The sequence below is a fragment of the Muntiacus reevesi genome, chromosome 3 (assembly GCF_963930625.1).
Source record: "Muntiacus reevesi chromosome 3, mMunRee1.1, whole genome shotgun sequence".
Taxonomy (NCBI): domain Eukaryota; kingdom Metazoa; phylum Chordata; class Mammalia; order Artiodactyla; family Cervidae; genus Muntiacus; species Muntiacus reevesi.
This window is the reverse complement of record NC_089251.1, coordinates 242,279,637-242,302,319: the sequence shown is the minus strand read 5'-3', so window position 1 is coordinate 242,302,319 and position 22,683 is coordinate 242,279,637. Positions and strand designations below refer to the sequence as shown.

Sequence of the window (22,683 nt, the reverse complement as noted above, 5' to 3'; positions counted from 1 at the left end):
ATCTACCTAACAATTATTTTACAGTATTTTTATCCATGGTAAAAAGGAATAGGGGAGTGTTACAAACGTGAAAATAATGTAAAAACAAGTGTTACCAAGAAGCCTGAAAACAGAGATCCAGAAAGATAAAGTGCCTTGCTGGAGTCACACAGTTGGGGAATAGCTTAGTGTTTGGTCTAACCACTTATCCATCCTGTACCTGGTCCCTTAGAGCTGTGCTGTTTCTTGACAGCTCTGCTACTTTCTAGATCAGGTAGCGGCACCCCAAACCCTGCAGATCCTCCCTAGGGCTCAGTAGCGTTCACATATCAAAACACGCCAATTCCAAAGTCACTGAAGCTGTACGTCACAAATTAGGCAAAGGTGATGAGTACATATTAAACTAGCCACTCCTAGTAAACACAGCAGCTGTGGAAAAGCCCTGTGGCACCAAGAGCTAGGATGCTAAAGATGGTTCTGTCATTAATGAGGCCCAGCAGAGTGTCCTCTGCTGATGGTCCTGCCCTTAGTGGAGGGAACGTTGTGTCGAGATGATGATGCAGAGGCAAAGGCATCATCCAAGTGCAAAGGCTGCAATGCTGAGGGTAAGGATGGTGGTGGGTTCAGGCAATTAAAAGACGGCTGGGCTCAAGGCTGGACTTCCCAGGTGGTAAAGAACCCGCCTGCCAATGCAGGTAGACTTAAGAGACTTGGGTTTGATCTCTGGCTCGAGAAGACCCTATGGATGAGGGTACAGCAACCCACTCCAGTATTCTTGCCTGGAGTATCCCATGGCCAGGGGAGCCTGGTGGTCTGTGGTCCATAGGGTCGCACAGAGTGGGACATAACTGAAGTGACTTAGCAAGCACGCACAGGCTCAAGGTCGTAATTTGGGAGTAGTGATAGATGAGGTGGGAGAGGAAAGAACAGTCAGAGTTAATATGTTGTCCTGAGGGATTCTAACTTGATCCTGGGAGACCTGGGGGAGCCTTTAAAACTTTTAAGGAGCCTTCAGGTCTGTGACATAGAAGGGCCTGGTTGAGGCTAGATCTGGGGAAAGCTAGGCCAGTGGTGAGTTAGAAGGTAGCCACAGGAATCTTGGCTTAAACCAAAGCAAGAGCAGTGGGGAAGGGGAGAAATGGATGGATTCAAAAGACGTGAGAACCTTTTGTTAACAGGATGACAGCATTCTTTCTGGTGTGAGATGCAGTTATTCCTGGAGGCTGGTGAACTTTATGTGTAGCCTCTGATTCCACGTTGCCAGAGAAGTGTTCGTGGTTTCTGACCCACATGTATCTGGCTCCACTCCCCTGAGCTGTCTAGCGGTCTCTCAGCAGTCAGGGGCGCTCTTCAATGTTAGTGCTCTATCACCTCCTTCCACTTGTCTCATGTGAGCTGTCCACACAGAGTGTACCTGTCTTCCTGTTTACACAAGCATACTATATACTTCAGTCCAAAAGTTCTCTTTCTCAGTGCATATAAATCTTTTTCTGTATACACTGGCCATACTTAGGAGCAAACTGTGCCTTTATTCTGTAGTCATAGGGTGAGCAGATGTTAGGATTGGTGTTTTCTGCTTGTGGAATTCTTCTTCTGAGCTTTTAAGACATTTAATGATCTGTTTATAACTTAAAAGTGAGTGTTCTAAGTGGAGGCTGTGAGTACATATGTGAATCAGAAAAATACATTGAAGAGGTATTGTCAGTAATGAATTACAACTATACATCTCTCCCAGCTATTTTTGGAGCTTTAAAAAGGTCTAATCAGATGGTATTTTTAAGCAATTAAAAATCAATGTTAGTAATGAATTTTTATCTAGATTATATCTTTTAGGAAGATATATGTTTGTTTGGGTATAGAGTTGCTTCAGCTCCATGGAAAAGAATTTATTTTTCCTTAAAGCAACTTCTACCCATATTTTTAATTATTTACAGATGGTATGTATGTATTTAATATTATCATATTTCAAAGTTAGTTTAATAAAAATGGAATGTTGGGTTCACTTTAAACTTCTTTTCAGAAATACAGGTGAAGTTGGAATTTATGTTTTCAAAAGCCTTATCTCATATTGTCTCTTTGTCTAGCCAATATGGTAGATACTTACTAATGAATAACTCCATATAGCTCTTCGGTAAGAGAATGAATGTTATCTCCTGCTACTTGCAAGAGATTGGTTCAATGGGTTTTAGAGGTTTCTTTTCACAAAGTTTTATTTTTTCTGACTGTAATGTAAGAGTTAAAATAGAGTTTGGCACATGTGTGCAAATTAAAGTATATGACATTTTCAGAATATAGTTTTGCTCACTATTAACATGAAAGTAGCAGTTGGAATAAAGACTCCCTTTGTCAATTTTTGTCCTTTTACTTGAAGTTGTAATCCTGTTGGGAGTGGAGTACATTTAAATGTAAATAAAATGAAACAGCCAACAGATTTCAACTCAGAGAACTGGTTCCAGTGTTACTGCATAACTCAATAATGTAGATCTCACACAAATGCCAGTGTTTGACCTTGGTTTGTTCTTGATGTTCTTTGGTAATTGCCGTCATCCTGGCGGTCACTAGAGGGCCCAGCTTTGGAGAGTTATGTGAGAGCAGTTTGAAGGGGCTCACACTATAATCTGCTACAGTGTTTTGAGGTACTGACCCCCCGTTTTTATTACTATTTGTTGTTGTTCAGTCACTAAGTCTTGTCCGACTCTTTGTGACCCCCCTGAACTGCAGCACGCCGGGCTTCCCTGTCCTTCACTTTTTGCTGGAGTTTGCTCAAATTCGTGTCCATTGAGTGGGTACCCTTATTACTATTTACCTGGCCTTGAATTGGCTCTTACTGATATGTCTGTTCTAGCTCTAGATAGTTGATCCTTTAACTTATTAACTAACTTTAACCATTAGTAAAAATCTAAGCACAAATTCATGAATTAATAATCATTGGATGTTCTGTCTCTATGAGCTTCTCAGATGCTGCAGTGGTAAAGAATCCACCTGCCAATTCAGGAAAGGCAAGAGACGTGGGTACTGCTGATTTTAAGATTAAGTCCATGTTACCATCATGACCTAGAAAAAGGTTACTAGCAGCAAATCACTCAAGTTCTCTCCACTTTGAAAATACAGTGTGTGTAGAAATAATATGGGCTTCCCTGGCGGCTCAGATGGTAAAGAATTTGCCTGCAATGTGGGAGACCCAGGTTCGACCCCTGGATCAGGAAGATCCCCTGGAGAAGGAAATGGCGACTCACTCCAGTATTCTTGCTTGGGAAATCCCATGGACAGAGGAGCCAGGCGGGCTACAAAGAGTTGGACACAGCTGAGCGACTAAGCACAGTGATGCAACATTCCCTCTCTACTTTTGCATATAAAGCCGTTTTTGTATAAATGCAGACACATATACAATATGCTTAAATAATTTATTGCACGAGAAGAACTTCCAGTATATGATGGATATCAAGAAGAGTATTATTTCATTCTACAGACCTTTCTATCTATACCTATGAAAACTATCCAGAAAGCACACATTGGAAAAAGACCAATCTTCGCTGACTGGGCTTTTCATTTGTGTTAATTGCTACATGTAGACAAACCTGGGCATGTTGGCTTTATGTATCTGGGTTTGTGGATTTGCCATTATGTTTTTGGCTAGAATGTTATAGAGCACTGTTCAAGCAAGCACATGGGAATGTGGAAGTTGGATATTATTCATCCTTTATTTCAAAAAATAAATCCATTCCCCGAACATTGATGATGTATAATTAAAGAGGCTAGAAAATAACCAGGATAAAAGAAAAACGTAAAAAGAAACACATGCTAGTTTTACTGTCTTCAGTGTTATAAATGATTTTCTAAAATGAATCATAGCTAAAAGCTAAGATCCTTTTTCTAAAAGCTAAGATCCTTTATAGTTAGTTTAGGGCTTTGGGAAAGTGTTTATATTTTTACCGCAAACTTCTATGTTTGGTTAAGACTTGTGATGCCTTTTTGGTAGAAAATATAACTTGATATGCTGAGCTTTTGGACTTAGCTTGCTGACCTGTGATGAGGGCATACTCCGAAATGTAGGGGGTGGCAAGGGGCAGGAGTGCCCAGGCGTATGACTGAGACAACTCCATCACCATTATGAGGCCCGCCAGGAATAGAGATATTCATAAAGTCAAAATTTTGTGTTTAAGCCATAATGTGTTATATAAAATAAGGGTGATATTTTTTTCCCTTTCAGATTTTGGGGTAAGTGCTTTCTTAGCAACGGGGGGTGATGTTACCCGGAATAAAGTAAGGAAAACATTCGTTGGCACCCCATGTTGGATGGCTCCTGAAGTCATGGAACAGGTAAAAAAAAAAATAATAATGTTTTGATTGACACAGTATAGTTGCACATATCATTAATACACTAACATTTCGTTCAAATCAAATGTTTTACTAGAATGCATCACGTAAGGTTTAATTCCCAGTTGCTGCAAAGTAATATCAAAGTTGAGCACATGGAACCGTGGACTTCTGACATAATATGGAGCCCCTCCTCCCCCATCATGTGTAACATGCCTGCCATATAATTGTGTTTTTTTCCTGCTTCCGTTCTTAGGTGAGAGGCTATGACTTCAAGGCTGACATGTGGAGTTTTGGAATAACTGCCATTGAACTAGCCACAGGAGCAGCGCCTTATCACAAATATCCTCCTATGAAAGTAATTACTCTCGGAAATAATATGTCGGGTTTGAAGGATGATTTAACAGAATCCATTCGCTGATTCTCTTTAACATAGTCATTTTTTCTGAGACCCAAGGAAAATTGGTGGAGGGATGCAGCTGAGTTAAATGCTGTCTGATGTTCTCAGTGGACAGAATGGAACAAAAGCCGCCTGGTCCCCAGCCCTGAAGCCTGCTTTGCATTCATAGTGCAGAGGAATGTGGTCACATTGGCCGATGGAGGTTGATAGCTGTGACAAATGCTGGCCATTACTGTCTTTATGGTAGAATACCCCTGACTCCCCAAGAAAAATCTAAAAACAGATTATAGTGATATCATCTTTGCAGATGGATTTCCAGATTTTCAGGCCTTTTTTTTTTCTTTTCCATGATCTATAACATTTCACTCTTGTTCTCGTGGTGCCCTGTTGGTGATTCATCTGAAGTCAGGGAGCCCAGTGTTTTTAGGAACTAACGTACATTTGGATACTATTTTTAGATTGTTTTTGTTATTCTTTTAACTGGCCCACATCATCATTTCTGTTAGTTTTGAAGTGATGGTATCAGGACTGTTTTATCCAACTGGATTTTGTTTTGAGGCTGAAATAGCTTGAGCGGAAATTATGGAGGTATTTTACAGAGAATATGGTGTATGTTTGTTTCAACTTTTTTCTAGGATTTTATTGGAAAAGCTTAGGAGGATTTAAAAAACCAAAACTGAAGATTAGAAAAGTTAAATAATCTTATTGATTAAAAAGTTAATAACATTCTTGTTGTAGATAATGTTGAAGTGCAAATAAATAGTCATCCATAATCTCATCAACCGCAGATAACCCCTATTAAAATTGTAGCATAGTTTATTACATTGTTTTCCCTATATTTAATATGCATATTTTTAATGTAGATAAGATTCAGGGATTGAATGTACACACCTGATTTTATTAGCTGAAAATTTAAAATTGAGGTGTAAACAATGGAAGTGACCTTTCAGGGAAAAAGCACTGAAATAACCCTGAAGACTTTTCTTCTATCTGATTTTTCTCTATTATTTTTTCTTAGGTCTTTTTTCCCCCCCTACTTTTTAGTGTTTTCCATTTGAATCCATCACATTGCTAATCCCGGCCTAAAGGCCTGTAGGACTTCTTCTGATCTGACAGATGTCCCATTTTTCTTTGGATTGCTGTTATCCTGTACAAACAATCAACTGTCACTTTAATCCTTCATCTTTTCCCACATCTGAAAGCACTTGAAAAGAGTCTTGGCTTTATAGTATTTGCATAAATTAAGGCTGATTTATGCATTAATGAGGTTTTTTTTCATTTTATAGGTCAATAGTTTGCTACAAAGTCTACTCTTTTTTTTTTTTAAGCAAATAATTTTGACATTAGTGTGAAAGAGTGGAATTTTTTTTACCTTTCCGATGTGAAAACTGTATCTTGATTTGGTTTTGTCCTTTTCCAGAAGCCGCATGGCCTTTTGTCCTGGTTATGGGTTTTAGCAACTTAGTTGTATCCTGGCTATCTTTCAGTGTCTCAGTTTTGCCAAGCTGTTAAGTATTTCTGTATGTTTTCTCATTAAGAAAAAGAAGGAAATCGTGTGTTACCTCCTGGGATGTTGTGGATTTATTTTTAAGGCCAGTAATGTGTTACAGAAGCCTTGAGCACGGGCAGTTCCTTACTTAGGAATGACCTGTAAACATGAACATTCCCTGCTGCCCTGGGCCTCTCTCTTCCCCCTCCACCGCCGCGTTTCTCAGACAGAGCCCCTGTCTGCACTAAACTGGTGCTGGAGCTGTGAGGCTACGTGCTCCTGAGGCTGTGTGAGAGCCAGTTCCCAGGAAGCTCTGTCCTGGCCCCTTTGGGAGGTCATGTTAACACATGGAGCAGATTTTATAAGTTCTGTCAATGGAATAACAAAAAAGGTTAAAGGGCCCATGAACAGATTTGCAAAGGGAACTGAATACTTTGGATATACGTCTTCTAGAAAATGAAAATCACGGGGAAGCACTTAATTTGTACCTACTGGAGGAGGGTCTTTGAGACTGATGAAAAAAAAAAACTTTTGTAGCAAGCAATGCCTGTCCTGAGACCATGTCTTCCCATTTGTCTCTGCTGCAGGTGTTGATGCTGACTTTGCAAAATGATCCACCCACTTTGGAAACGGGAGTAGAGGATAAGGAGATGATGAAAAAGTATGGCAAGTCTTTTAGAAAGTTACTTTCACTGTGTCTTCAGAAGGATCCCTCCAAAAGGTACGTCAGACGTAGTGACGAGTGAGTGGCCATGGCTGGGTGGAGTCCTGACGAAGCGTGGTTTGTGGATGGGGAAAGGCTATGCCCGGACGGGACTTGAGTTCAAGGAGATCCAGCTCTGGTCCCCAGATTTCCAGCCTGTTAGTAGAAGCTTGGATCTGGGAGGGACAGGAGTGAGCGAGGACAGGGAGAGACAGAGGGAAATTTTCAGTGTTAATAAGATTGGCTGTGCTTGTTAGGTGTGGGCTCTGTCAGCAAAGGAAATGAAGTAAAACAGAAATCAGAAGCAGTTGGCAGCGGCGCATTCAGGAGCTGAGCTAATATTCTGCACTGTGTAGGTTGAGCTGACCTCTCAGGATTTGAATATCCTGCCAGCTCCAGTCTAAACCAGGCAGAGCTATTGAATTTTGCATGAGCTTCCTTTGAGTTGCGGAACAAGTTGTTTGTGCTGTTTTAAAAGATTATCAGTAAAGAAGATTAACATTTTTACATTCAAAAGATTAATCATATAAACAGAAGCAAATGGTTTTAAATTAACTTTAGTATTTCCTCTTTAGTCTTGGGTTATTGCCCTGCACTGTGGTACGTCTGTTTTCTGGGTTTGTCTCTTCCTTCTCCCTCTCTGTGATTTTGAGGTACCCTGGGTAGTGAAGAGTGGAGCCCAGAGTCCTTTGTCACTTGGCGAAGGTTCGTGACGGGAAGGGAGCACGCCCTGTCACTGAAAGCCTCCCTTTGTGGCACTTGGCTGTGTGCAGCTGTGTCCTCACACACCGCTACATGGATCACACACCTGGAGAGGCTGCTGAGAAGTTTCTGGCTACCCTCAGCCATCCAGCCCTCTGATGTGATGCTCATATCCCAGAATGTCAAAGCTGGCTTCTCTTCTGGAACTTTCTTGTTCAGGGGAGGACCTGCTTTTCGAAGGGTTCCTTTATTTTTCAGTTCCTGAGGAAACTTGAGCCTTTTGCTTTTACACAGTGAGCTACTGTTTGAGTTGGCTGCCCTTCTTTCCATTTGTTACCTGTTCTTTGTAGTGACTTCTTTTACGTTCACTGAATTTGCCTTGAAAGAAGAAGAAGCAAAAGTTGCTCAGTCGTATCCGACTCTTTGTGACCCCATGGACTGTTCGGTCCATGGAATTCTCCAGACAAGACTAATGGAGTGGGTAGCCTTTCCCTTCTCCAGGGGATCTTCCCAACCCTGGAATCGAACCCAGATCTCCTGCGTTGCAGGCAAAGTTTTTACCAGCTGAGCCACAAAGGAAGCCCAAGAATACTGGAGTGGATCTCTGTCCTTTCTCCAGCTGATTTTCCCAACCCAGGAGTCGAACCAGGGTCTCCTGCATTGCATGTGGCTTCTTTACCAACTGAGCTATCAGGGAAGCCCTTTAACTTGCCTTGAAGCTTCTCTATGTCAGTCACCTTTCTCATGAAGCCAGGTTCAAGGACTCTTTGCTGTTAAGCATCTTGAAATCATTTGTTGTAACAGGGATGCAAGACTTGCTTACGTTCCTCTTGTATTTGGTGTCATCTCCAAACGTAAGCTTTTGGCAAGGAAAACAGAACTTGCCCCTCCAAACCCCAGTGAGAGAAAAACTTATCCTCCCCTTTATCACTAGATTGTACCTGATGGTCTTTGTGATTCCTAGTTGAGATCCCATCTAGTGGTAGTGATGGGTAATCACAATTCCAGCTATTTTGGTAAAAGATTCTGGAGGGTAGAGTTGTTGGGTTTCCCAGGTGGCTCAGTGGTAAAGAATCCTCCTTCCAATGCAGAAGACACGTGCTTGATCTCTGGGTCAGGAAGATCCTCTGGAGGAAGAAATTTGGCAGTATACTCCTGTATTCTTGCCTCGAGAGTCCCATGGGTAGAGGAGCCTGGCAGGCTATAGTCCATGGGGTCACAGAAAGTCAGACACAACTGAGCGACTGAACATACACAGAATTGTTAGTGTACTTACTGATACGAAAATATAACCCTTTAGGAGACTCATAATTTTGTCAAAGTAGACCATCATACTTTATATTTAACATTCCATCTGTTTTTCTCAGTAATCTTGAAAGTGTTTCCAGGTTTAATTTGTTACATGAGCTCAAATGTCAGGTTCCCGTCGCCCCACTAAACAATAACGACAGAACTTTTAGAAAAGACCTGTACAGCAGATATTCAAATTCTTACGTCTTTCCCTCAGAGTACTCTCTTAGTAATGATATTGATTTACAAAGTATGAGTAGTTTAAGGACTTTTTAAAAGGTGTTTTCTCTAAGACATAATCTTCTCACTGTTGTACGATTGTCCTCTATAACAGAAAGTATTAGTGGTGCATCAACTTCCCAGGTGTTTCTTGTAATGAAAAACCAGTGTAGGAAGTTTGGGTAAAAATGATTTGGGAGATGTGAGGGTGGAAGAAAACACTATTATTATTGTTGAATTATTTATTATACAGGATGCTGTTAAAATATGTATTTGTGCCTGAATTAATAAGTTAACATTTCATTGTTGTGCAAGTCTGAAAGTGTGAATATTTCCTGTCTTCTCTGCCTTTGCTTATATTGTCCAAATGCTTTTCCTCTTCTCCTCTCCCCTTTCCACCTGTCTTTCACCACTTAGTTCAAAGGCCCCATATTCTCAAAGTTAGATACATTTGGGTGAGAGTCCTAGCCCTACTTCGTCATCATCTGTGTGCCTTAGTTATGGGCTTAATAACATCAGGTCATAGGGTTGCTATGGGGATGGAACAAGATAGTGCATTTAAAGCAGAGAACACAGTGCCTGAGTATTTCTAAGTATTCACGAAATTGGGATTGCCATTTTCTTTCTTTCTTCATTATTTACCTGTTTTTTTTTCCTGACCAGTGGAGTCATTGCAGCTTCTAGTTTTCTACAGTATTTGAAGATAAATGTGTCTCTTGTAGCACTTACTGCACGATGTAGATTAATTGACTTACATGTCCCATTTCCTCATGAGTTTCTTAGGTTTTTAGAAGGAGAGTCTGTGTCTCTCATCTTTCTGTCAACAGTGACTGGTCTGCATTACATACTCAGTGGTATTTCTTGAACACCTGCAAGCAATGGGGAGCTTGCAATTTGGGGATGATTTGGACTCCTTGAAAAGAATTTCAGAGCCAAACCAGATTGTAGTGGGTTGAGAAGAGTGAAGGCAGGAATTTTGATCGTTATATTTATTTCTGTTGCCAGCATATAGATCCTCTACTTGCAGTCTAAAAGCAGTTAACTGGTACCAACACCTTGGTTTTACTGAGTGCCTTTTTTAGCAATGAGTGAAAACATATCACTGGGTAACAGTGACCAGGACGGAATCATTGCAGCGTGAGGGCCCTCAGGCTAGCTGAGAAGGAGCTGTGCTTTCTGTCAACCTCGAGAACTCTTGGAACGTCCCATTGCCTGAGAGCCGGGTGTCAGAGTTCTTTGCCTCATCCAAGTCTGTGCCCTGTATTTGCATAGACAAAGATCTGCTTATATTTGCATAGCAGAACATTTTGCTATTCTTAAAAAAAAAAAAAAATCCTTTCTCTTAGAGGCTACATATTTCATATGGATGGCAACTATAAAAATAACTAGTGTTTTTTGGGCACATTTTTCCATCCACAAAGGAGTGGATGTTGCATAGATGAATCCATTGGAAACAAATAAAACTTAAATATTTCTTTGGCGGGGGCAGGGTGAGAAATACAACTCTGCTGGAGGTCAGTGTATTGTTAGAAGTTAAAATACAAATTTTCAGAACTATTTAAACTGTATCATATTCATGCTGAATCCTTTGAACATTATTTTAAGTCTTGGTGGACTTTGGCTTATCCACATGTATTGAATCCTTTAAGGGATTTTCTTCTGAGAATGTTGGTGCTTGCAGCCTCCTTCTGCATTGTTTTCAAGGATTTAAAATTGAATCATTATTCAAAGCCTAGGCCATCATTACAATTGCTGGTATAGAATTTTAGCATTTCTCATAATATGGTGTTTGCTTGTAATATTGTATTGCTTGATAATTGTTAGTGGCCTTGTAAGACATAACAATGCTTGCATAATTCTTTCTACTGTGGTACTTGGCTAAGAGGCAGGCAGCATTGTTGGTTCCTGCATTAACCCTACATTAGTAATCTCCTACACTAACCCTCCTACACTAACCCTACACTAGTAATCTCCATGGGCTTCCCAGGTGGCTCAGTGGTCAAGAATCCCCCTGCCAATATAGGAGATGTGGGTTTGATCCCTGGGTCGGGAAGATCCCCTGGAGAACGAAATGGCAACCCACTCCAGTATTCTTGCCTGGGAAATCCCATGGACAGAGAAGCCAGGCAGGCTGCAGTCCGTGGGGTCGCAAAGAATTGGACCCTACTGAGCACATACACACATAGTAATCTCTATAACATAAGACTAAAACATGCAAAACATATAAAAACCCTAAAATCAAATGGACAGCATGCATCCTGGTTTTTCTCATAGCTTCTCTCACTTTCTTCCCTTCCTCATTTTCATCATTCCTCCTACTTCTACTTTTCCAAACTTTTTATGGAGGTAGTTTGGCATATGTAGAATTCAGCTACAAAGGGATCTGCTATTTAGCTCTTCTCTTTTTTAGAGTCGAGGTCACCTATTATTTAAATATTAATCCTGTTAAAAAAGGAATGTGGCTTTTTAAACGACTTCTCATTTCTCATGTCACTGTGTTTCTGTACCTGTTGATGGAGTTAAGCGTGGAGTTCAGAGGACAGAGTCTTCTCTTCAGCGTGCTCTTCCCCTTTACAGTCTTGGTTACCATAGAAAGGACCTTGCTGGGGAAAGAAGTGTAGTTCCAGCCCTGTATCTGCAGGTTGTCGTTTTGTTCAATCACTCAGTCATGTCCGATGCTTTGCAGCCCCATGTTGCAGGCTCCTCTGTCCTCCACTATCTCTTGGAGTTTGCTCAAATTCCTGTCCTTTGAGTTGGTGATGCCATCTAACCATCTCATCCTCTGCCTCCCCCTTCTGCTTTTGCCTTCCTTCATCTCCAGGTATATCTGGCATTTCCCAGCCTTCTCTTTGTATAGGTCCTACACTTGACCTTGGTAAGCAGAAGTGAGGAGGTGGGGGTTTAGAGGAAAAAGGAAGGCATTTGTAACTTTCCTCCTCAGTGCTTCCACTGCATGGAGTTTGGTGCTCAGATGTCTGGTAGCATCACTTTTACCCCGTATTTGATTCTGGCATGAAATTGAGCTATAGCAGTTTTGTGGTCTGTGTTAGGTTTTGGGGAAACAAAAAAAATGAACACTGTGTGGTCCCTTCCTTGGAAGGGCTTATAACCTAGTGAGGTGGAGGCAAGGAGATACAGAAACAGATCATTGCAAAATAAGTGTGGGTGGATTGGTATGTGAGTGATGAATTCTATTTGTAGGAGCTGGGAGAAGTATCTTGGAAGATGGATGCCATTTAAATGGGTTCTTGATGGATAAGCAAGGGTGTGCCAGTTGGTTATGAAAAATTCTGAAGCAGAGCCGTGTACTTTGTCATGAAAGAGCAAGGTGTGGGTGAGACTGTCCCTGTGTTTGGAGGATAAGTTGGCGTGGGGCACGATGGGAAGTGAGACTGGAGGAGTTGGGATCTCAGGCCACTAAAATTCTTCAGGAGGGATGAAAAAATATTTTTGTTAAGAAGCCAGCTAGGGAGCAGTGTGGATGGTGGGTTGGAATGAGGAAGAAAAAAGTGGCAGACAGCCTAGCCAGGAGACTGTGACAAAACAGTATTGATCAGAAAAAAAGTGAAGGTCTAAGTGGCTCAGTTGTGTTCGACTCTCTGCCACCCTTTACACTTTAGCCCGCCAGGCTCCTCTGTCCATGGAGTTCTCCAGGCAAGAACACTGGAGTGTGTAGCCGTTCTCTTCTCCAGGGAATTTTCCCAACCCAGGGTTGAACCCAGGTCTCCCGCATGGCAGGCGGATTCTTTAGCGTCCAAGCCACCAGGGAAGCCCTTTGACCAGAGGAGTGGAGGATTTCAACCAAAAGAGTGGCCTTGAGTTCCTTCATCATCTTAATTTTCTTAGGTTTCCTTTCTTTTCACTGAAAAAAATTAAATCTAGGTTATTTTGTGCGTGTCTTGGTTTTTGAAATTTGGTTTCACAGTGTAAGTTGCCAAGCATACTCAGTCCCTTGTGTAATGGTTCTGTATGTTCTCTCAGTAGCCGTTTCCTTCCCACAAATGCAGTCCATGTGTTTGAATGTCCTGACCGTCCTCTCACCGCCTGATAGCACAGTCCCTTATCTGCCAGATTGTAAGCTGACGAGGGTGGTGTTTATGTCTGTCATCATCGTCAGAGTGTGCCTGGTATCTAGCATGATACCTGACAAATAGCAGGTGCTCATTGCATACTTACTGAGAGTATGAAAGGATGAATTTGCAGTTTCTGGAAGCAAAAACTATCAGTGATCTCTTAAGAGTAGTCTACGTTAACAAAAAAAGCAACCAAAGTTAAATCACTTCAGTTATCCTTTTTAGTTTTAGTGCCTGGTAAGCAAAGTACAGATACAAGGTCCAAGGTAAAAATTCCTGAATTTGAATCAACTTACCAAGGAATGTGGAACACAGAATGTAAAGCGTGGCCCACCTGTCTTGTAGACCTTTATTTACTCAAAGAAATGAGCAATTAGAGACTGCTGGTTGCATTGACTGTGGCCATTTGGGGTTCTTTGTTAGGTACTTGTAACCAGTGTTCCACTTGAAATATGAGGAAAAAGCACAATAACAATTTAAAGAGAAAATTTCTTTGCGCAGAAATGCAGTTTATGGCCCCTGCAGACTGTCACAGTTTGTTCACCATTGAGCCAGATAACGTTCCCTAATTCTTTTATATGCTGGGTCCCTGCAAACATTTTAGTGGGGCTTCCTGGTTCAGAGCACTTGTTTCCAGTCTCTTCAAGTGTGAGGACTCCCTGTGAACTTGGATTCCGTAGCACAGTGGTCTTAGGCCCTTTGACAGTCACTGCCTGAAAAGAGACCTAATGATACTCAGTCAGGCTTCCCTCCCTCCTCCCAGTTTTTTTTATTATGAAAAATTTAAAGCATACAGAAAAGATGATAAAACTATACAGTGTTTACGTCTACGTAAACACCTAGATTCAACAGTTATTCACATTTCTCATATCTGCTGTCCCTGTTTATCTACATTTTATTGGCTGAACAGAAAATAAGGAACAAACTTACGACATCAGCTTGCATTCCCTCCAAATAAAGACACATTCCTCCATCGCCAAAATACTTTTCCACACTTAAGTAAATGAATAGAAATTTCCTAAAATTGTCCACTGCCTAGCACATTCACCCATCTCTATTTCCAAATGTCTCCTGTAGCTTCTTCTGCTCTTAATTCAAAACTCAGGAGAGGGTCACACATTGCTTTTAGTTTTATGTTTAAATATGTTTTCATCTAAAACAGTCCCCTCACATCTCCCCTTTTCTTCTATGACACCAACTTTTTTAAGAGAGCAGCCCAGTTATGTTGTTGACTGTCTGTCCTCTAGGTTTATGTGATTCTTCCTGCATGCCTGCAGGACACTATTGATATAGGAAGAGGTTCTTTGTGGAAGAGTGCCAATTATTAAATATAGAAGGAATGATAGAAGTGGAAAAATCAATGTTCTGCCACCTCCAATGAAATAACTATTTAAGGCAAAGATGCTAAAACCAGCAGGTGAAAGATTCTCCAGGACAGGATATGCATATCATGGCAAAGTGTTGTCTAACAGAATACTTGCCAGTTGCAGTGGGGCAAACTTACCTTGGAGAGACCTCGGGCCTGGGGACCACATGGTTCAGCGTCACATCTGTCCCGGTGAAATAACCTATCATCGTGTGCCTCCCACGTGCTGCAGTAATTATAATGTGCATCAACTATCAAGTCTTCTTCCCCCAAATACTTGTGTCAACCTAGCCGGCCCTTCAGACCCAACTGTCAGTTTATCGGAAATACAGGACAGAGAAACAAGTTAAGTGACACGTGAGGAAACAATCAGGCTAGTCTGATTGTTTAATGCTTTTAAATGAATTTGCATTCATTAATCACTGTCACATTTATGTTCCCTTGAAAAACAGTAGTCCAAGTCCACTTTAGACAGGGTGACTTGGTGAGCGGATAGAGCTTGTACACACACGTGGTCGCCCTTGCAGACACCGCCACTTGTGGAGAATCGTAGAACACTGTGGACATAGTTTCCTTGATAGGGTCATACCACCGCTTGTACTGCTTCTGAATGATACAGGGATTTAGCTCACAGACGTGTCAGTCTGCCACCTTTTAGAAACCCTGCATTCACTTAGTGAAGTGTAAGGATGGAGGATGGAAAGTTGATCATGCCCCAAATATTTAACTTACAGGAGTTTATGTGTAGAGGTGTTTGAAAAGAACTGGAAAGTCGGCGCCAGTTTATTTGGTGCCAGCTTACGATGAATTTAGTCTGTGGTTTGCTATTCCTGAAACTGGTTTTCCAGAAAGACTCTAGGATTAAGGTGTTTCATCAAGGCAGTGTCTTTATTGAGTGGTCATTGTTTCAACTCTAATTTATTATTGATCTTTCAGGCCTACAGCAGCAGAACTTTTAAAATGCAAATTCTTCCAGAAAGCCAAGGTAACATGCTTAAAAACCCAAGTCAATCTGCTATTTTTAAAATCTCTACAAATGTCAGTGTATCATATTTGATGCCAAACCTTGGGAATATTTGTTTTGCAGAACAGAGAGTACCTGATTGAAAAGCTGCTTACAAGAACACCAGACATAGCCCAAAGAGCCAAAAAGGTAAGCGCCAGAAGCACTCTTGCCCCAGTGGGAGCCTCTCCCCCACCCAGGGAAGTGGAGCCTGTACAAGAATAAGAAAAAGATTTCCACATAATCAGGGTGTGTATTTAGAGATTACTGGGTTGGTGATTACTCAGATAACTGCATTTTGCCTTTTGGTTACCTCAGGCTGCAGCTATGTGTTTGGGTGTAGAAACAATGTGAAACTCAAAATGATTTCATTTTTCCATTTATTGCCTTTGCTTAAAGTTCAGAGGGGAAGGGCTTGCGTTGAGACTAAAACACTGGAGAGGTAAAATATCTTTGAATATCTTTTTTGGGGGGTGGATTTTACTGAAGATGAACAGTCATTTTTAATCAGCTTGAAATGACGAAACGAAAAACAAAACTTTCATTTTTAATGGTTATTTTGAATATCTGAGTGACATAGTTTCTTTTCTCATAAAAGACCTTGATTTTTTTCTGTAGTCTATGCTATGTTAACTAAATTATGTTAATAATTACCAAAAAAACCCTGGGTTTTAGATTTTTAAAAAATGGTACGTATGTGTGAGTGTGTTTATGTGTTGACCCAGAGTTTTTCTTATTTGTAATGACAGATTTTATTATGGTATGAAACTTAACAAAATTTAACCTCAGATTTGGTTTGCTTTAGTTTGATTTTAAAATTGTATTAGATGTTTAAATTTAAAATATTGATGTAGGCACAGATTTAGAAAGGGTAAGTTTCTTTTTATTTCCTTTTTACAATTAATACTTACAGGGGAAGTTGGTGTGAATTTAAGTTATCTGCTCTGTAAATAAAATTGGCCAAGGAATATATGCATGAGAGGTTGCATCTCAGGATACCTAGGTGTTAGTAACTTGGACTGTTAATGTCTAGACACTGCTTTTTCTAAATCACTGGGTATGAAATACATTTAGCTGATGCTTTCAAATTGCTTTAAATATTAGATTTTAAAATAAACTTCAAGAAATGACCCATCTTGTGTGGGTATCTGAGCCTGTCTCCTAGACCTGCAGAATTCTTTGGAATGGGCTGGTTCTCAGGCTGTAAGTCTGGGCGAGTGATGGGGGATCACTGACCTGACTGTGGAGACATGAGCAGGGCTGGTCTCTGGGATGGCTCTGAAGGAAAAGTGAAAATTCAGCAATATTCCATCAGAGTGACCAGAGAAGGCAATGGCACCCCACTCCAGTACTCTTGCCGGAAATCCCATGGACGGAGGAGCCTGGTAGGCTATAGTCCATGGGGTCGCGAAGAGTCGGACACGACTGAGCGACTTCACTTTCACTTTTTAGTTTCATGCATTGGAGAAGGAAATGGCAGCCCACTCCAGTGTTCTTGCCTGGAGAATCCCGGGGATGGGGGAGCCTGGTGGGCTGCTGTCTGTGGGGTCACACAGAGTCAGACACGACTGACGTGACTTAGCAGCAGCAGCATCAGAGTGACACCTCCCAAGGGGCAGCATAGAGAAGCCAGAGCTTCTGTTTGAGGCAACAGAAAATCAGAGTACCCACCAGAGTGTGGGGACACCTTAAGGAGGTGCCTAGAGTGTTTGCCTGGGGTGTCGGAGTCTAGCCTAGGGTCCTTTGATCAGATAACTAAGCCGTCAGCCACAGGTGAAGAGAGCTGTTAGAAAGCCGCTAACTTGACAGAGTGTGCCCCCAAAGGCCTTTGTTTTGGTTTCCCTCTGATCTCATCCTACCCAGGTCTCCAGCCTCCACCTCCAGCTCGGGCCCCTTGTGTGGTGTTTCCAAGCTGTTCTCCCTCCCAGACCTCACCTGGCTGTGTTTGGTGCTGCTGTCTGAGTCACCTGTCCTCCAGACCCTGGGGTGATTCTTATATCAGAGGCCCCCTTCTTTGTCTTCCACGTGTCCCTCTGCACTGTTTCTTGGAACGTTTCCTCCTGTTTTTAATGGAACATTTGCAGTAGATTTCTGTTAATAACTACTCTCCTACCCCCATTCCTCCTTGGGCACTAATGCAAGATTAACTGTCTAATCATGTCACTTAATTGCTCAAAAGTGGTTTCCAAAATTAAACAAAAGCAAATAAATGGGGGGGGGGAGCTTCCTGTCAAATAAAGTGCAAGGTCCTTAGCCTTAAATTCATGGCACCATTTCAACTTCCCTCCTTATACCATTGACTCTTGAACAGCACACCAACCCTCTGTGCAATCAAAAATCGGAGTGTAATTTATAGTTTGCCCTCAGTGTATATGGTTCCTCTGTAACTGCAGATTCACTGAATTGTGGATTGTGTTGTACTGTAGTATTTACTACTGAAAAAAATCCATATATAAATGGACTTGTACATCAAACTTGTGTTGTTCAAAGGTCAACTCTATTGTATACTCCAGCTAAACTTAAAGCACCTCTAGTTCTTACTACATAACCCGTACTTTCCTTTGATTCTCCATCAGCAAAGAATCTGTTCAGGCTGTCACTTTTCTTTGTTTTAATGTTTAGATTACATATTATTGTGTTGTGCATTCCAAATTTCATTTTGAGTGTATCTTAAATGACAAAGAGCTCCTTTCGGGAGATGATTTTCCAAGCTTTGTTTGCTCCTTGATATGAGACCTAAACCTCAGAGCTTGTCATTCATTCCTTCAAAAGGAAAATGGCCACGCATTTCAAAGTCACACAGAGAAGAATGTGAATTAGGTCTTTAAACATCATAATAGAAAAGAGAAGGGCCCCATAATAATGTTATTCTGGCTCTCCAGCTTCATTAAGTTGGCTCTTTTCCCGTCATAATTCTCATTTTAAAGTGTAAGCTGGTTCTCAACTACACGCCGTTCCTTGCCTTGGTTCCATGGCAGGTATGCCAGCCAGAACACCATCCATCAAAATGCGTGTCTTGTTCATAGTTAAGTGCCCACAAATGTTTGTTGACTCAATGAACGCATGCTTCAGTGGGCCAGGGAAAAGTCATTTGAAACTGTCACTCTCTTGAACCTCTCAAATGCTTGGTGCATACTTGTTCCTGGGCTTCCTGTTAATAATAAACCACCCTCCTTCTCGTGGGCTTGTGATGTTCACAAGCATCCGTGCTGTTCCTTATTTGAAACATGTGGGCTTGGCCACTGGGAAGTAAATACTATTCTGATCACCGTGTGAATTGAAAACCTTTGTGGAAAGATGACTCTTTACATGTAGGTTCTTAAAGTGTTTAAGTAAATGTAATTTATGTTACCCTTTCTTGGACTTGTCTTTATTGGCATCTTCTCAGCTGTCTCCCTTCCTGTTCGCTGTGGTGTCCCTGGTAATTGTTCTCTAGTTTCTTGGTGGGGATATGTTCCTCAGTGGCTACTCCTTGTCAGTCCCTTGATTTTTGTCTCCTCAGTTTGTTGTTTTTAAAACAGAAACATTTCATTGATATACCAGTGTTTACATGACAACTGGGTGTGTGGACCAAGTCTTGGACATTTCGGGAAGCAAGCTGTTTGAAATTTGTTGTCATAAACCATAATCTCTGCTGTTCCTTCCTTATGGTAATCCAAGTTAAGAGCTGTTTTTCAACATGTGTTTTTCTGTGACATGAACAACCCTCATATTTAAGAGAGAGAGGGACTGGTGTTGCAGCTGCCCTTAGGATGGCCCATGGAGCCTATCAATGCAGTCTTTTGGTGTGAGAGAAAAAGAGGCTTCTCATATTCATGATTGCCCCAAATGTGAAACATTAGTTGAAAGCCACATAATTAGGTGATCTTGTCTGTATCCAGAATGACTCTACTAAATCAGGAAAAGCACCTTAAAAAATAGAGACAGACCAGTGTGTCTTCTCTAGTAATTTAGTGACATAAAATGATTTTGATTTTTTAGATGTAGAAGTAACTTCAGAAATTAAGGATATTTGTTTTTGGGTTTTTTTCTCTGGAGGCAGAGTATTTGGTCCATTCGAGTTTCTTTTGCTGAGAGATAGTATTGTTCGGGGATCAGTTTTATTCGCTTATGGCTATGTTGGGTCTTTTGCTGCATGCGGGCTTTCTCTAGTTGCAGGGCCTCTGGTTGCAGAGCCTAGGCTCTAGGTGCGCGGGCTCAGTAGCTGTGTTGCATGGGCTCAGTTGTGGAATCTTCCCCGACCGGGGATCCAACCTGTGTCCCCTGCATTGGCAGGCAGATTCTTAACCCCTGGACCACCAAGAAAGTGCTTAATTTTCTTTCACCTTGATTTTTCTGTCTGTGAGATGGAAATTCTTTCTGACCTCAGGAATGTGGTGAAGGGTAATGAGACATTTGGTGTTTCTGGACCACAGGACACTGTAAATTCTAAATGAGAACATGGTAATAATGACCCAGGAGAACAGAGGAGTGCCACTGTATAATTTTTCAACTTATTCCTTATCCTTGTGCATGAGAAGAAAAGGCTTTATTTTCTTCTCATGTGGCTTTTTTAGGGCCTGTCTCCAGCTGTCTTTTGGTGTTTGAAAGCTTGACTGGGTTTTGTTCCATCATTAACATTCCTGGAATCGCTGGGTGGAAGAGGTGTAAATCATTCTGTTAGAATCAGATGCAGATGCTTAGGACTCTGCACTTCCTGCAGGAGCATCAGAGTTGGCTGACATCTTTGCTCTATGTTTGTGAAGTAAACCTTGAGTCCCCCCCCCCACACACTCATACTCATACACTTGCTGTGGCTAAAGCTCTCTGATGGCAGGGCAGGGGCAGTCTGTCTAAATGCCAGCTGCTTAGCCGAAGAGTATGTTGGCCAGAGAAGGGATGAAGTGGGGAGACAATACACAGTATATCTTTTTAATGTGGTTGTCTGTGTTTTCATGGGAAGTAGACTCACTGGAGGATTTATGGTTTGAATTTTCTTAATTATGAAATTGAGAAGTTAGAAATGGTTAGTGATTATCAGGAGGAAAGGGGTGTTTTATTACTGCCTTATTTGGGGGAAGCCATTGTGAGTTGCAAAAACTCGGGTGGCATTTGTGGGTACCAGAATTTGTTTTATCAAACCAAATATAATTGGTTTTATATTAATGACCCAAGGCTGTTGGCTTCATGTGGTCCTTCTGTGTGGTTAGGAATCAGTAGGTAGGAATATTGCAGTTCAGATTTGAAACTTACATGTATTGATAACTGGTACTGTTTTTACTTTTTATTTTGAAATAATTTCAGACTTACAAAAATGTTAACAAAATAGTATAAACATTTCTCTATATTTTCTCTCATGCTTTCTTTTGGAACATTTCAAAGCTGTAGACATGATGCTCTTTATCTTTAAATATACATTAGTGTGTATTTTCTAAAAATAAGGACATTCTTTTACATCACAGTATGATTGTCAACATCAAGAGACAACAGTGATGCAAAACTGTTATCTAATTTTCAGATCTCGTATGGATTCTGCCAATGATAATTTACTTGGTGTAGGACCCAATCCAGGATCATGTAGTTTTATCTCTCCTTTGGTCTTCTTTAATCTGGAATAGTCTTTCTTTTTCTTTGACAACTGTGACACTTTTAAAGAGTACAGGACAGCTCTTTTGTAGTTTGGGTTTGTCTGATAATTCTTCATGATTAGATGCAGTGTATGCATTTTTGATGGGACTATCTTGTAAGTGATGTCGTGTTCCTCTTGGCATATCATATTGCAAGGCACATGATGTTTATTTAATCCTTTACTGGTGACGTTATCACATGCTTCAGAAGTATCTGTCAGCTTCTTCACTGTAAACACAATTAGATCTTAATAGGAAGGACTCATTAATATTACATTCCTTCTTTATATTAAGCATTAAAAGGTAAAGTGAATGTATTTGCTGTACTGGGCCATTAGTCTTTTTTCGAGGAAACATTTCTGCTTTGTGTCATTATGGTTTGTACATTGGTAGGATATAAATGGTAGGATTTCTCTGTGATTTCCCAGCAGTCCTGCAGACAGTGCACATTTTGCTAGCGAGTGATGTTCAGGTTGAGGTGAGAGGTGGCAGTGGTGCTGCTCCAGCCTCTGCACCAGGTCTGGAATCAGAAACATTTGAATCGGTGTCCTTGGTTGTGCTGCCTGATCTCTCAGATGGAGCCAAGGACACTGACATGGTGCTCCCCTGGGGCTGAGAGGATCCGCCCAGGGAGTCTGGTGCTGCGTTTAACTCACACTGGGCACTCCATTCAGCAGTGGCTGCTGTGGATATCATGTACTGATAAATAAGGAGAGTAATTATTGTGGATACGGCAGACAGGCAATTTAAGTGAAATAGGAAGCAAGGAAAGAGGCCTTAAGGCAGACGGGGGAGGAGGGCTGATATGGGTGACTGTTGCTGCTGCTCTGGGTGGAATGGAGTAAGAGCCCATGGAGGCCTGCCCAAAGAAGGAAAGAATGACCGTCGTTATTTCATCGCCATTGTCCAAATGTTCTCTGCCTCATCAAGGCGCTGGCAATGGGCGCGGGCCAGGGCATCCGTCTCCACAGCAATCCCCTCCACTGTGTGAAGTTGGGGCCGTGTGTTTGTGAAGAGCCTAAGAACACTAGGAATTAAATACACATAGAACTGCTATCCTTTCACACCTGCTAGATTGCTTTCAGATATGCTTCCTTATTTATTTGAAACAATTGTGCTCCAAGACAGGTAGGCAGCGCAGGTATTATTATGTACTGCAGAGGAGTGCATGAGAGCTGAAATGATTTGCTTAAAGTCACATTGCTTAAAGAGGCAATTCCTATTTCTGCTTCGGTGCTCCTTCCACTTAATTGTACCTCAGAAGAAAGAAGAAAAGGAAGAGGATAGGAAGGAGATATAGATGGAGGGGGTGGGCAGAATTAAACAGCACAAATAGGAAAAGCAGGGGCTTCCCTGGTGCCTCAGATGGTAAAGAACGTGTCTGCAGTGCAGGAGACCTGGGTTTGACCACTGGGTCGGAAAGATCCCCTGGAGAAGGGAATGCCCACCCACTCCAGTATTCTTGCCTGGAGAATTCCATGGACAGAGGAGCCTGGTGGGCTACAGTGCATGGGGTCGCAAAGAGTCAGACATGAC

The 22,683-nt window shown here is 41.5% G+C and overlaps 1 protein-coding gene across 2 annotated transcripts in view; it reads left to right on the top strand.

The window, feature by feature from the left end:
• STK39 (serine/threonine kinase 39) overlaps window positions 1-22,683 on the top strand; it is a 304,895-nt gene that overhangs the window by 110,752 nt on the left and 171,460 nt on the right. For both annotated transcript variants that reach the window (XM_065931689.1, XM_065931688.1), the window contains exons 6-10: window positions 4,190-4,299; window positions 4,553-4,654; window positions 6,773-6,906; window positions 15,475-15,523; window positions 15,626-15,691. In XM_065931689.1, the coding sequence (XP_065787761.1) occupies window positions 4,190-4,299; window positions 4,553-4,654; window positions 6,773-6,906; window positions 15,475-15,523; window positions 15,626-15,691 (461 nt within the window). The remainder of the gene's footprint in view (window positions 1-4,189; window positions 4,300-4,552; window positions 4,655-6,772; window positions 6,907-15,474; window positions 15,524-15,625; window positions 15,692-22,683) is intronic.